This window comes from Podarcis cretensis (assembly GCF_951804945.1).
Source record: "Podarcis cretensis genome assembly, chromosome: 1".
In the NCBI taxonomy this organism is placed as follows: domain Eukaryota; kingdom Metazoa; phylum Chordata; class Lepidosauria; order Squamata; family Lacertidae; genus Podarcis; species Podarcis cretensis.
The window spans coordinates 80,777,342-80,792,595 of NC_137170.1; the positions used below are offsets into that span (position 1 = coordinate 80,777,342).

Genomic DNA, 15,254 nt, shown 5'->3' on the forward strand with positions numbered 1-15,254 from the left:
TGGTTATACATAAATATAAAGATAATTAATTACTCATTACTATCCATGCATACTGTTGCGTTTTTCATTATCAAAAGCCCTTTTAAAAATCAGTACAAGATCAATACATCTAAGTAGACTCTTCTTTCTAGCATAATTAATCCTTGACAATTCTTTTGAAATGAATTTTCTTTGGAATTTATAAGACTATAATAGAAATGAATGTGTTCCCACATCTATGAAATAAAATCACATACATCAGAATATTAATTTCTTTATTAAGGATAACCTATGCTTACTGTGCGTTTAAAGATTTACAACCAATGGAACATTATTTACATGCAGTTGACATTCTGAGAGGATACAAACCAAGTCTTTTTAGAAATTGTTTGGTGTCAAATAAAAAATGCACGACAGCTTAACCCTCCAAACACTTGCAATAAAAAAGGTTGTCCTCCACCAATTACATTCCCTTAAAGAATGCAAAAATTGCATTGATAATGCATTAACTATGATTACATTGGAAATATCTAAAACCTGAGTCAAACCTAAATAAGCTCTTAATAAAAAAGATTATTTACCTTAAAATTAATATATTAGTCAGTGGACAATATAAAGCATATGAACAAAGCTCCAAAACACTGACTCTTAACTTGCTGCTGTACATTGATTAGACACCATGCTGCATTTTAGGATTCATTATCACCCACCCCAAATTTTGTTTATTTACTGTAGTTAATCAAACGTAACATGTTCCACCCATTCCTGTGGGGGGCTCTGTACTCTAATATCTATTTACAGAGCATTGCCATCTGACCTTCATTTTATACCCAAGCCGACATGTTGAACAACCAAGAATATTATTAATATTCTTCATCTCAGGACAGAAGAAACCTCCTCACACCCTCAATTTGTTTTAAATGTTAACATTAGGATTGGATATTAAAATTTCTGAACATGTTGCATGATCATTTTTATAGCCTAATTCATATAAGCAGATGTAACTGCTGCACTAAACTCTTAGTTTTATTTAAAGATTGCCAAGAGGACTTTGCTGTTATATTTTTGTAATGTTAATATTTTTTAGGCTTTTTAGTGTACTTTGTGCCAGCCATGAGCCCCCATGCTATTGTCCTTGTAATTCTCATTACAAATTCTCTGGTAATGTTATTCATGATTTGCCATGCCTTCTATTTTTAAGACATTGAGTTTGGGACCACATATTTTAACCATGACCTAAGTATACTGAAGGTTTCTCCATTATAATTTTTCATGATTGCACATAAGGCAAGAGTTGCTTAAGGCAAACGACAATGTGCCACCTAGGCTGAGACTAGCTTGCACTGTGAATTGTCCCACAAATTTTGCATCTGATGGCTAACTTTCCTGAAATATAGGGAAATGTTATGAAATGTGGCAGCTTTCACCGATACTGATCTCCCATTTGAAACAAAAAGGTTCTACTGAAACTTTTTATAAAAAACTAGCATAGAAATTACTCCTGTCTCAAAGGAAAGGGCTTTCATTAGGTTAAAACCAAAGGAAATTTCATGTTGGACCATTCAAATGCAACACCATACAGAAATGTGCTGACTTTTACCCAAATATAGCTAGATAAGTTATTGTGAATTAGCAACTCTATTTCCAAGTTCAGCAGCTCTACTTTCCATATCTAGCAGACAATTTACAAGTTAATACAAAACACCCCACAGTGTAATAATGTCCTGCATTTAGAACCTCTGTTTTTGATGTACTGGAATACATGTAAAACAGGCCCATTCACAACGTAAGTGAGAACACAGAAAAATACTAGGGCATGTATATTTTTTAAGTGTGTTCAATTGTTGCAGTTGCGGGTAGAGCAAATATTTCATCAGTGACCTATGGCAATATAAGCTTAGTTCCAAGCAACAAAACATTTTTTTCACTTAGCGCATTACATTAGATTTGCCAGAATATTATTTTACGTTCAGCTTAATGAAATGCCTTTATTTAAAATGAATGCCCGAAGTTGTCACTTACTGATTAAAAAAACCCCCAGCAGATACATTAATTGATGGTTTGCTACAGGTACTTTTCAAGTCAGGTTTTTTGTTGACATGAGATTGGAATGCACTATTTTCATCCCTTCATTTATAGAATACAGGTAGAGAGATTTTAAAGTAAGAAATGATCAAATGTACACCAAATTAGGACAGGTCTAGGCATCTTAACTTGTGGCCAGTTTGCAGCTCTTCTAATAACACAGAGAATACAAAAAGTCATATCTTGGGGAGAAGAAAACTCTTCTGATCAACTGTAGTAATGGATGTTGGAACTTCTCCCAATAATACTTATTTATATAACTCTGAATGGATTGCTGCATAGCTGCCTTGTTTTCAGCCACTGATCAGAAGAGTTCTCACTGCCAACACAGGATGTTTAGTTGACTTGCTGTTAGGGAATCACTTTGTTGAATTTTTGCCAAGACTGAACAAGTTACGGATGTCACACAATGCTTGTTTGATGTTCTTTCCGAAACGATGGGAATTCTAAACAATAAACAGAGTAAGAAATCCATATTTAGTTACATGGAACTTTCATTATTATAGAGTTCATAGTGTGTACATACATAACATAGATACAAACCAGAGAGAGTAATATGATAATTCATATTTATATTCCGGTTAGAATCTAATGTGCGCTGCTCTGATTATGGGTGGTTTCTATCACTAGAATGGGGAGGGAGGCAATTTTTAGTGATTCCTGCCCTCTCCCCCCCAGCCATAGCTGTCAACTTTTCCCTTTTCTGGTGAGGAATCCTTTTCGGAATAAGGGAATTTCCCTTAATAAAAGGGAAAAGTTGGCAGCTATGCCCCCAGCAGCTTTCTGTTTATTCCAAAAATCTGCTCCAGATGCCCCCCCAACCCTCCAGAACAGACTTGGAGGGAGTTGGGGGATTGCCAAAAATTGCCTCCCTCCCTGTTCTGCTGATGGATCCTTTCAGCAAAGTGACATCCACTGGATCCCACCATCTATGAGTTTTAAAAAACAATTTCATAGATAAATATGTAATTTCCTACTGGTGAAAAAAAATGCCAGAAACTGGTTTCACCTTAACAGTAATATTGGACTATGGAGATATAATGCAATACATAGTAGGAATCATTCTTTTCTTATAAATGAGAACCTGCCGATAACAATACAAAGTCTACAGGTAAATATATCAAGTAATTCACACCATACAAACACAGGAGGGATTTATATGTGCAGGTTTTCAAGTGAATGATTTACTTCTCTTGATACATATTTGGGGAGGAGAAGGAGGGGGAGATATTAACTGTTTGCTATTACTTCTTTGCTGTATTTGTTTTACAATATCAGTCTGCTCAGAGCTTGATCCACAAGGCGGTGTACCAGTTAACACACACCATTTTCATTCACTATCTCTAAAACACCACAGGAGCTTAGAAGAATTTTTGTTGCTCCTTAGACAGAAGTCTCATTGTTAAGTGGTCAAGAACAAATAAGATTAAAATGTTTCTTGTATCTGATTCTTTTCTTTGTTTGCAACATACTGTGACTAGGTTGCACAGTTTGATTTGGGGAAGGATGGGACTGCATTTGTGTAGAAAGTTAAAGGACCTCTAGTCCCCACAAACTCCATAAAGTCAAGAAGGCCTAATGAAAATGAATGTGCCTTGACCTACAGCAGCGAATCCAAATTTCCTGTGATACTGTACACAAGGCAACATAAAGAACACAACATATTTTAAAAACTAGCATCAGGTTTAAAGAGATAACATCAATTCAAGTATCAGAGAAAAGGCTTCTCTAAAAGTAACTAAGCATATGAAGCATTATAATCTATGCAGAAGTTCTAGTAAACGTAACTGATTACAGTTAGTAGCAGCATCCATTCCTGCACCAGGATAGCTGGGACAAGCTAACAACATGGTTGAGCAAGAAACTGTGCAAATAAGGAGACAGGTCAAGGACATTTTGGATAATGTGAGGTTATATGAACAAAGGAAAAATATTTGTAATAGCACTGATTAGATCAATCTGGACAATAGTTTGGAGAGATGGAACAACTGTCATGGTACTTGAGCCTGTGACATACTCCAGGATCTTCTAACCTAAGACATTCTATCTCCTAAGACAGACCAGTTCTGAAGCTTCGGGGGAAATACAACAAAATAATATAACATCACAAAGGACAGCATATTGTACAATACTGCTTGGACTTTGAATGATGACTGCTCAATACAAGCAAAATATTTGCATATTTATCGGGAACAGAAAACCATAGTATCCATAACAGATATAGTCTAGAAAACATGTAGCTTATATTTTGAAAAATCTGTTGGGTTATTATTTTTTTTAACTTTTAGACTCGAATCTTCTGCCAAACAAATATTTTAAAATATCCCAAACATGAGTTTCTCTAACAGAACACTAGGCCTATTAAACGAGTGTACAGAACGCTCTGGACTTCAGACACTTACTGTTTCAGGGCAAGAAAATTTGCTGGATACATGGAAATTGATAAGATTATCACCCACAATTATATATGAGACACCATAACCATCATCAGCAACCTGTGGAAGAAGCATTTGGAGTGTGTTAATATACATTAATGTAAAAGCCTCTAATGATTTATCTTTTAAAATTCTCTTAAGAAATGGCCCATAGTAGAATAGACTTTGTTCAGATGTAATGATCAACTATGATTTATTGTTAAGGGAATGAGCCTAGATGAGCCTTAGACTTGCATGCTCTCCCCTCCTCCCTTGTGGCACAGCCACAAACAGATCTGAAGCTTTCCCTTCTGTGTCCAATTAACCACAGTTTAGCATGTGTACCATAAATAGTGGTTAATATGAACCACGGTTTATTAAAATAAGCCAATTTCATAAAGGTTTGAACTTAGCTTGATTTGGTAATCCACAGGAAAGAATAATTGCAGTTTGTTTGGGTTCAGAAGAGATGCTAAACATGTCTGATCTTTTCTTTGACTGTGCCAGAAAAGAGGGGAGGGGGGAGTGCCCCAACCCAAGACTCACCTGAGTACTTTCCCATAATGATAAGATGGTTCTAGAACACCCTGGGCACATATTCTGTATTACCACCAAAGGTATTCTGAAGACGCTATGCCCATTTTAAAAAAACAAAATTCAAGTGGCAAATGTCAAGCTTCTATGTTTTAATGAATTATATATGAAAGCGTTCATGGCCCAAACACAGAATTATCAACTAAGTTTCTAAACAAACTCAAATCTGTATAAACCTTGCTTTCTTACCCCAGGTATATTTCCTTTGACTACAATATTTAATGTATCTAGGGAGAAAGGCCTTGACCAACATGGCAACATGAAGGGAAATTGCTAGTTTGTTTGCTAAGTGTTTTCTGGGGCTCTGTTTATATAATCAAACATTTAGCATTTCCTTAAGTGTTTTATTTATTTATTTACTTGCCTCTATATTGACCATCATCTGAAGATCATAAAAGTAGTTTACAATATAAAAACACAAAAATACATACCACAGTAACAAACACAATCCCCTTCCTGCCCAGTTTAAAACGCCACAGATGGTTTAATTAGCCAAAGGCCTGGGAGAAGAGGAATGTTTTTGTTTGGTGTCTAAAGATATGCAACAAGGCACCAGGTGAGCCTCCCTGGGGAGAGCATACCACAAGCGTGGAGCCACCACAGAAAAGCCCTGAATGTATGTTTTACATACATTCTCAGAAATTTCTGTTAATACAGTGGTACCTCGGGTTAAGTACTTAATTCGTTCTGGGGGGTCCATTCTTAACCTGAAACCGTTCTTAACACCACTTTAGCTAATGGGGCCTCCCGCTGCCGCTGCAGCACAATTTCTGTTATCCTGAAGCAAAGTTCTTAACCCGAGGTACTATTTCTGGCTTAGTGGAGTCTGTAACCTGAAGCGTCTGTAACCTGAGGTACCACTATACAATTACTGGGCTGTGGGGGCACTTGGTTTAATAGAATGACAATTTACCTAAGACCATACAGTAAGTTCATAAGCTAAAATTGAAACTGCAGACTCCGCGGCTAACAGTTCATTTGCTTTGCCATTACACTAGCTCTTTTCCTCATAGAGATGAGAGCTCAAGGTTTACAACGTCATGGTCCTATGACTTGCTGTGTCAGCTCATGGAATGCTTGCCATGCCAGTTTGAGGATAATATGTTACACTGAAAATGTTTTTGCTATACCAGGCAGGTATAACTGGCAGAAGTGTACTTAGGGCAATGGTGCTTGCCTCTCTTAAAGGCAGATACCATTCAACTTACAGGTCCAAACCCTCCACCGCTGGATTCCATTTCAGGGTTCTTATTCAGATCAATATGCTGTTGGGGTGTCTGACTGGTTGAAAGTCTCCAGGGTTCTGCCAAAACCTGAGAAAATAAGCAGAACAGCACAGTTAGCAAGGGGTGTAGTTCTACCAAACAACCCATTCCTACTTCTGCAAATATTTTCTTCTTTTGAAGCACTGGGTCTGCAGTTTCCTAATGGAAGCATGTCAGCAAGCAATTGTACTGTCACAATATTCCAATGTGCACCAGAATGAATGGAGAACATTAATTTTATTACTGTATATGCCACTTTCATGCCAAAATGTCTTCTGATTACACATCAGTGTGACTGGTAGATTATAGGACATGTCAATGCTCTTTGACAAAGAAGCGTGCTTTAGATTTTCACATTATGTGAGAATGCTGCTCATTAAACTATGCTGTGCTCCAGCAAGAATGTAACTCTGCCACTGAGCAGGAGCATTTGTGAAAACGGTGCTTTGTGGAATATATTGAATACAGCAAGGGTGATGCGCATGTGTGTATGAATCATTGCACCATCAGATATTCCTGTTCCCAACTAGCAACACTAAGATAGACTTAGGGTACAACAGCTCACGGAACTCTCTCAATATTGGATATATTTGTAATCCTTGTCTGGAAATTTTTAAAAGGATTTAGGAAGCTGCTTTATATTGAGTTAAACTATTTGTCCATATGGCCTACTGCTGTCTTTTCTTTTAAATGTTTATTAAAAATTTATTTATTTATTTATTGATCATATAATTATGAAACATAAATCAGTTGTTTTAAATTAGGCTTAAATTACATTTCTTTAAGACCCACAAAACTAGTTTCCTTCCATGCTTCAAAATGCCCAGAAGCATGGCATCTTTTTGTATGTCAACCAAAAAATACAGTTCCCACTTCTGATGTGATCAGTAGCACATCATATCACTACTCACCTCCTTAAGAAAAGGCGATTCAACAGCGAGGTATTTGGACACCACATAAAGGCAGAAAAGGTGGCGATCAATGCCGGAACCAGTCATGGCAAGACGATACAAGTGCTGATGATTATCAGCAGCAGCCTTGAACAGAGCACGCTTCTTTTCAATCTGAGGATTAAGGGAGGGAAAATTCAAAAATAGCATTAGAGTAACCTGAAAGCCTAGAAAAAGGCAGAACGTTATGTGCACACAGAGGCATGCAGAGCTCTCTCTTAGCTTTCTCCGCCTTCAGTATCCTACTGCTACAGTATCCTATCACACTGCAAATGCTTTTTTTTTACATTCTAGGGATGTTTTGGTAACCCTGTTGAAATTCCTAATAAAGGGTAATAGTAGGGACCAGGGAGTAGGGAATCATGGAAAGGTACTGTTGCACATATACAGATATCTATGTACTTCTCTGGATTGCAGAGTCAACTAACAAAATTCAAATGAATGGTATGTTAACTTAATACATTAATGGATCTCTTCATATATTAATGGATCCTTTCATATTTCAGAGTAAAAGTCAAAAAAATGTCCACATCAGTCAGTATGACTGTGATATTTCAAGACAGTCTCTCAAACTTTGGATTGGTTTGGAGAATATGGACAGTTCTTATGTAAAATTAGGGTACTTGTGTATATTGGACACAGTCCAATGCAAAATAGTTCAGCTATTATAGGGTTTCCATATTTTAAAAGTGAAAATCCGGACACAAAGTTGTTGAGCTTCTTTTCAGTAAATTCCGCCTGGACACTGTTTGTATGGCAACCTTAAGCTATCAGAACTTTATCCTGGTGACTACAGATTCGTCATTATACAGTAAAACATTGATACATCCTTCTATAAAGGCAACTACTATTTAATATTACAAAAAACTTTAGAGCTTCACATAGGGCCTCTATGAAGTCAGTCACATTCCATAACCTTGGAATGATTGGCAGAATTTTAGTTCACATGCCAATTTTTAAAACATTGTATTACAGAAAATGTTTGAAATCAATTCACAGCTTATATTTTGTACTCCCATGGCATAATGAACACTACTTTTTTCCTCCACCTACTATTTGGAATAAGACACCAATAAAAAGAAAGCATTGATTTAATGTTGCTTGACACCCATTATTAACACATGACTATTTAACTGCTTTAGAAATGAAAATGATTTCCGTAACCAATTTTACTATTGAAAACAAAAACATCTTGAAGGAGTCAATGCTTGGGATCATGAGTCTGATTTAACAAAATAGCTGTACTAGTGGGAAGCAGAACAACGAGTTCCCCTTCCCTCATGCCCCACATCATCTCTGGGAAGGTTGGGAGAACTCTCCAGAACAGCTTATGGGGAGAGGGGAAGCAGAAATACAGTGGTACCTCGGGTTACATACGCTTCAGGTTACAGACTCCACTAACCCAGAAATAGTGCTTCAGGTTAAGAACTTTGCTTCAGGATTTGAACAGAAATCATGCTCCGGCGGCGCGGCAGCAGCAGGAGGCCCCATTAGCTAAAGTGGTCTTCAGGTTAAGAACAGTTTCAGGTTAAGTACGGACCTCCGGAATGAATTAAGTACTTAACCCGAGGTACCACTGTACTTACACTGACAGAGCAACTCTATTGGCATGATGTTGAATTCCAATTGAGTCCTAATATAGAAACATGTTTTTTCCAATTTTCTCAGCTAGACTAGAGCATTTCATCACTGACCACCAGATGGTGCAAATCAGAAATGTTTGTTTTCCCATCCTTGATTTCACACTGTTATAGTAGCTTACAAATGTCTATTTCAAGATGCTTTGTTTTAGAAAGGAAAAAACACACGCAGCATAAGAAAGCATGCTTATAATACTTAATATGCTCTATCTAAAAGGGGTGAGGCATATTTCAGATAAAGGTAAAAGTTGGATTTTGCTGCAGCATAATTTCTTATTATTTTCTTGTATTCCTTACAGTTTCTCCTAACAATGGCTCCATATGGCCTGATGGCGCCATTGTAACTGCTATGCTGGATAAGAAAGCAGCAATATTTGTTTCCCAAGAAGCTGTATGCAACTGTACATAGAAATAAAAGCAAAGCTATAATTGATTACTACATTAAACTCACACTTTCAGTTGGATCATCCATAGCTCGCACAAATTTGCATGACTGGACAGTACATGAACGAACTGTTTCTGTTCTGCCTTCTCTGAATAGGCGGGTCATTGATGCTTCATATGTTAAGCAGAATTTCCCCATGTCCTAAAAATAATTCAAAGAGAGATTTAGATGCAAGCAGCAAGTTCAAGCCCTGAGAAACACTGGGTACATGCGACATATGCTGAATTAACATAAAAAAATCAACAATCTAAAAATTATGCACCAAATTAATGACAAGGTCTCATTTATAGTGTTGCTCTTTGTTCTGAGAATCTGATGGAAATATTATTTCCCTCAATGAGTTCTGTGTTCTCAATGATCTTTGTTAGAAGACTCGTAAGTGACACATTAGATGAATGAGTACCTGCAGAAAAGTATGTGTGCATTGTGTATGTGTCCATCTCTCATACATGCACACCAGCTTCATGGATGTGTGCAGAAAAATATATGGGGCATGTATGTGTATGAGCACATATCCCACATATTGGTGAGATGCCATTATGCACCCAATAAGCAATACCTTGCATCACTCATGTCAGTGTGATATTCTACATGGCTGCATGGAACCAGTTTCCATAAACAGAGAAAGAACATGCATGTGTATGTAGGAAGACGTTCAGCACCATATTATGTTTCCTATTGAGACAAAGTATATCCACTAGGGCTTAGGTTACAAAGGAGTATACTGTCAGTCCTCTAAACTAGAGTTCCCTAGCTTCTTAGCTTTTCGTCATTAGGAAAAGCCATTACTACTCTGATGTTTGTCTACTGAGAAGTAAATCCTATTGAGTTCAATGGGGCTTGCTTCAAGGTAAATCTGCACTGGATTGTCCCTGCAGTTGTGTTTTTCTGCATTCTTTCCAGATCTGCCATGTGCTTTTTGAGAACTGAATTCCATGTTAAGGATCTTCAAGGACGAACTCTCTCAAAAACATTTTGAAAACCAAGGTATGCAATGCTGATTAGATCATTCATGTAAACATGCTTCTTCAAACCTATGAATTGAGAGCTATATGAGAGCTATATGAATTGAGAGCTATATGAGTAAGACTTGGCTTTTTTGAGAAAGCATAAGCATGGATTTGACAAAGGCATAGGTTATTATTATCCATAAGTCTCTTTACTGCAGGCAACTGATATTTCCATACTAGCTTTCCCACACAGAATTAGCTATCCTTTGTTAACTGCCTTTTAATGGAGCAGTCTGGTGATGTTAATGTCAAAGCATTGCATCCCAGTATTTTCTGTGATGTCATGTTTCTGAGACCTTATTTGTGACTTTTTAAATACGGTACAATGCAACAGCAGTCCCAGCCTGTCCAGTGTAGGCAGGTGAAGCACCATGAATGTGTTTCAGAAAAAGATTGCCGTTTGCAGATTCAGCCCATTTTATTTCTTGCTTTTTGATACTGCTCACAGATAAGCGATGAACTGCTCCTTAAGTTACTGTTCCTGGGGAAGGAGACAGTCGCAGCACTTTAATTACTAGTTTCCTTGCATTATTATTTTCTCATTTATAATGCATTCTTTCATTAAAGAGAAATGAAAGGAAACCATTATTTAAAGTGCACACAAACACAAAGATAGATATTTCTTTTATAAAGTATCTCATACAGAAAACCATGCTGAGGATACTTACCCGGTAATGAGCAAGCTGCAGGGCAAGTTGCACAAATGCATCAGGGCTAGTCTTTGTTTTCTTCATCAATCCTTTTCCAAATGTGTCAAAAGGAAAAGAATGAAAATCCACATCCTCTGCTAGAGGCCTTGCCACGGCCAGGGACCTCTCAATCACTTCTTGGCACTAAACAGTAGCAAGTGTTACATTACAAAAATAGTTCCATGCATTTTATATTTTCATTTTTATTATTAATTATCCACCCTTCACCCTGAGGTCCCAGGGCAGGTTAAAACACAGCATTAAAAACAGTTTAAGAAGATGAAAATTACAGATTTTTGTTTAGCAATTTAATTTTGCTTTGGAGCTTAGTTTCAAAAGTAACAGTTTCTTGCAGTTCACACAAATGGAAATTTGCCGTGAATCTAGTAAAAATTCTAGCATGGAAAGATTTATTAATTCTCTATTGTTCTGAATATAAAACCAGCAACACTTAAAAGAAATGTTTCTAGTCACCTGCCCCTCACTCCTAACCCCATTCTATTTAACAGTGCTGGACAGTTCCATTAGTTTGTTGTACAAAAAGATAACCAAAAATAAAAAAGCAAATGCATTAAAAATATATTTTTATATGAATTCTGAAAAATGTTATGAGCGTACAAACAAATTGTACTACTTAAAAAGTACAATTTTGAAAAATGTTACTGAGTTATGCCAACAATGTTGTCAAACACAGTTTAAATAAAGTGATGAAGTTACAGAAATAAGAGTGCAGTGGTACCTCTGGTTGAGAACGGGATCCGTTCCAGAGGCCCACTTGCAACATGAAAAGAGTGCAACCTGCAGGTATGACTGTAGAGCCTTTCTAATAAGCCACTGAAGGTCAGCATTTGGAATTGGGAAATATTAGCACTAGCCAAGCTAGTTCAGTATATCCAGAACTGCTTATGCAATTTAGACACATTCACATACATATTAAGGGATGTGTGAAGTGAAACCCAATGAGGCATAGGAATTCAGGCCTATGGCAAGTGCATGTAAAGACCTGCTGGATGAGGCCCGTGGCCCATCTAATCCAGCATCCTGTTCCCAGAGTAGACAACCAGGTCCCTGTGAGAAGCATGAAAGCAGGAGTGTATTTTGGAATGATCTAAATTTAACATTCCAATAATGAAGACAATGGGCAGGAAGCGGAATGGCATGAGATCTTTGCCCAGGCAACTGTGGGAAGATCTGTGCCTCTTTAATGATGTAGAAGATTTTGCACAAGAAAACTTGGGCATGTAAAAAAAAAAAAAGCATTCAAAGTGCTGGTTATGACCTATAAATGCCTAATACAGCTTGGCTCCAGGCTTTCTGAAGGACAGCATCTCTATGTGCCTGCCCAGATTCTGGGATCATCAAGGGAGAACTTTCTCTTGGTCCCACCATCCTCACAGGCACATTTGGCAAGGGCCTTCTTGGTGGCTGCTCCTGAATTGTGCAACTCCATTCCACAGGAGGCTAGGCTGTCCCTCTCTTTGCTTTCCTATTTTTGATGAGACAGGTCACTGGCCACTAACTGGTCAATGTTGCGGCATGGTCTTCTAATGGTGGGTGTTGTATATTTTCTTCTTTTGCTTTTAACTGGTTTTTAAATGGGTTTCTTTTGATTCAGTGCTTTTTGAATATGGCAACTTGTTTCATTAGTTATATATATATATATATAGAGAGAGAGAGAGAGAGAGAACTGATTGGTGTGTTTTTTAGCTGAATCGTGTGTTTTTTTAATTCATGTTGTAAGTTGCCTGCACTGGGAGAAAGGCAGGATATTAATTAATTCAATAATTTCTGTGATTTGCATTTGAAAACAGATTAAAAAATAACAACAATTATAATGTGCAACACTATCAGGTTTTCTTCCTAGCAGATCTCATGAAATACACCTCTTGGTTAATTTAAGTCCTAGCCAGACAATAGCTATCTTTACTGAAAAATGGACAGATGAGCACATCAATCAGCAGGATGAAAGTTGCAATATTGATCCAGAAGTGGCTTTGCACTTACTTCTTCAGGGATTTCCCACTGCAGTCTGGTAGGCATAGGAATGCCTAAAATAGCTTCTCCTTTGCAATGGCCATCTTCGGTGTAGCCCAGCTCAAGACAGTCGGAGGACATCACATTCTGGGAATGAGTTCGGGGTTGGAAGAGGGAAGCAAGGAAAGCACATCATTACATACACCATAAATACACTGGTGTAGAACATGAAATGTGCTTAAATCACTATAGAAAACCTCTGAGATTTAAAAAAAAAAAGGATCTAGAGGAGAAAAGAGGATCAGCACCCTTGTTATTGCTACTATTTTACAAAACTTATTGTACCTTGAGTTGTTTAAAATTGCCAACCTTGCCTTTCAGCATTTGATACTTATCTGCATTTAAGTGCACTTAAATCTCTTCTGATTGTTACTCGGATAATTTTGGGGGTGAATATGTGTGCATGTTAAAGGTGACTACCCCAGAAACTGTGGAATAGAAGCAAACACTGGTCAAGAGAGCTCCCGATTCACCATTCAAGCAGGTCCAAAGGTTTGCTTTAAAGGCAGAAATGTATCAGTCTGTGCTGGAACATGGAAACAGGCTTAGAAAGGCTTTAGTCAAGTTGAAACCATGCACCAGGCTGAAGAAGATACAAGGTTTATTAGTAGCTCTGAGTGACCTCCTTGAGGCGCCCAACACACTGATAAGGCTTAGGATCACGTCAATGCCTAAAACAATGGAAAACTGTTTCTATGTTTACCCTGTGGCCTATCATTTGCCAATACAGAATGAGATTTTAGTTGTGAGCTTGGGGGGGGGGCAAATATAAAGGAATCTGAGCAACAAAATGTTTCGCAGACATTAGGGAACAGAGATAAGTGGTATTTTCTTCTTTTGACTTCATCTAAGCTTCGTCTTAGTTCTACAGAAGCAGGCTTTTCTAATGTATTTTTGTGCTGTAACTTTTCTCTTCTCTGGAACACAGAGAGAAGAAAAGCGCTTTTAGATTCCATGTCCGCTGCTTGCAATAATGTTACACTGAGCAAAGCTTTTTAAGTACTGTACCAAGTTTAATTTTGGTTTGCCTCCACTTTGAATATTCACACACTCACCTCCCAAAGATGGCCAACAATAGGAGCATCTGCCCAAGAATGTTCCGTATTCAGGCCCATTTTAGCATTCTTAAACACTACAAGAGTGAATGACTTGTCAAACCACCTATGAGAGACAGAAAGTTCCCGCAACATTGTGTTACTGAAAGCTATACCTTTGCAAATAAAGACTTGCTATTCACCTAAAAAGAAAAGTTAGATTTACCATACATTTATAGCAGCAACTTCAAAGTGAAATGAGTAACGAACACAAGGTTGATCAGTATGAAATAAGAACTTGTGAAACTTAACATACATGATATGAAAGCCATGTAGGCTCTGGGCAGCTGAAATGCGCAGCTGCATCACATATTACAAAAAATAAAAAGCAGGTAAGATTAGTTAACATAGCAAAATAGTTTGTTTTATCCAAGTTTTACAACAGGCAAATCTACAACACAGTCATTCCCTCTTCCCAGGAAGTGTATTCTGCGGTGGAAGGGGCTAGGGAATTCTTAGTACCCTCACCAAGAAGGTACAATCCCTGGCAATCTCTGAGAGAAACTATGTAGTTATATGTATGAAACACGTATTTGTAAATAAATATACAGGGGCACTTCACTATGGGTTAGAAATGTGACATTCATCAAATGCTTAAAAAAGAAAATCCAGAGCTAAGAAAAATATCACAAACACATCTCATCTAAAAAAAAAGAGAGAGAGAAAAGAAAAGAATTATTTAAAGAATTATTTAAACATTTTAATGGTCCTTAAGTAAAATATGTAACAAACTATATTAAAGCAAGTTATGCCTTTCATACGAATGGCACTGAACAAAAGAACTGTTTTGTTTGTGCCATTTTGATTCTCAGTGTAAGAGATAATACACTAAGCCCACAACTTATGTGAGGGTTATGTTCCGGCGATTGCACCTAAAGCCAAAACCACGTACATTCAAAGCACACTGGGTTCAATGGCGAGTGGGATTACTAATGTCATTTCCTCCGGAACCCCACCCACTTTCCACCCCCATTCATTCATTCATTTAGTCCGGTACGTAAAGCTGAATGTGCACAAGTTAAATGTGTGTAAGCTGTGGGCTTACTGTATCAAAG

At 37.4% G+C, this 15,254-nt stretch overlaps 1 protein-coding gene across 2 annotated transcripts in view; it reads right to left on the reverse strand.

Annotated features, from left to right (window-relative positions):
* Nucleotides 1–237: 237 nt before the first annotated feature.
* Nucleotides 238–15,254, reverse strand: part of CPT1A (carnitine palmitoyltransferase 1A) — a 45,427-nt gene continuing 30,410 nt past the window's right edge. For both annotated transcript variants that reach the window (XM_079991286.1, XM_079991287.1), the window contains exons 12-19: nt 14,161–14,266; nt 13,076–13,192; nt 11,051–11,215; nt 9,379–9,513; nt 7,249–7,401; nt 6,281–6,385; nt 4,467–4,559; nt 238–2,510 (exon numbers count right to left, since the gene is read on the reverse strand). In XM_079991286.1, coding sequence (XP_079847412.1) covers nt 2,424–2,510; nt 4,467–4,559; nt 6,281–6,385; nt 7,249–7,401; nt 9,379–9,513; nt 11,051–11,215; nt 13,076–13,192; nt 14,161–14,266 — 961 coding nt within the window. In that variant the 3' untranslated portion in view covers nt 238–2,423. The remainder of the gene's footprint in view (nt 2,511–4,466; nt 4,560–6,280; nt 6,386–7,248; nt 7,402–9,378; nt 9,514–11,050; nt 11,216–13,075; nt 13,193–14,160; nt 14,267–15,254) is intronic.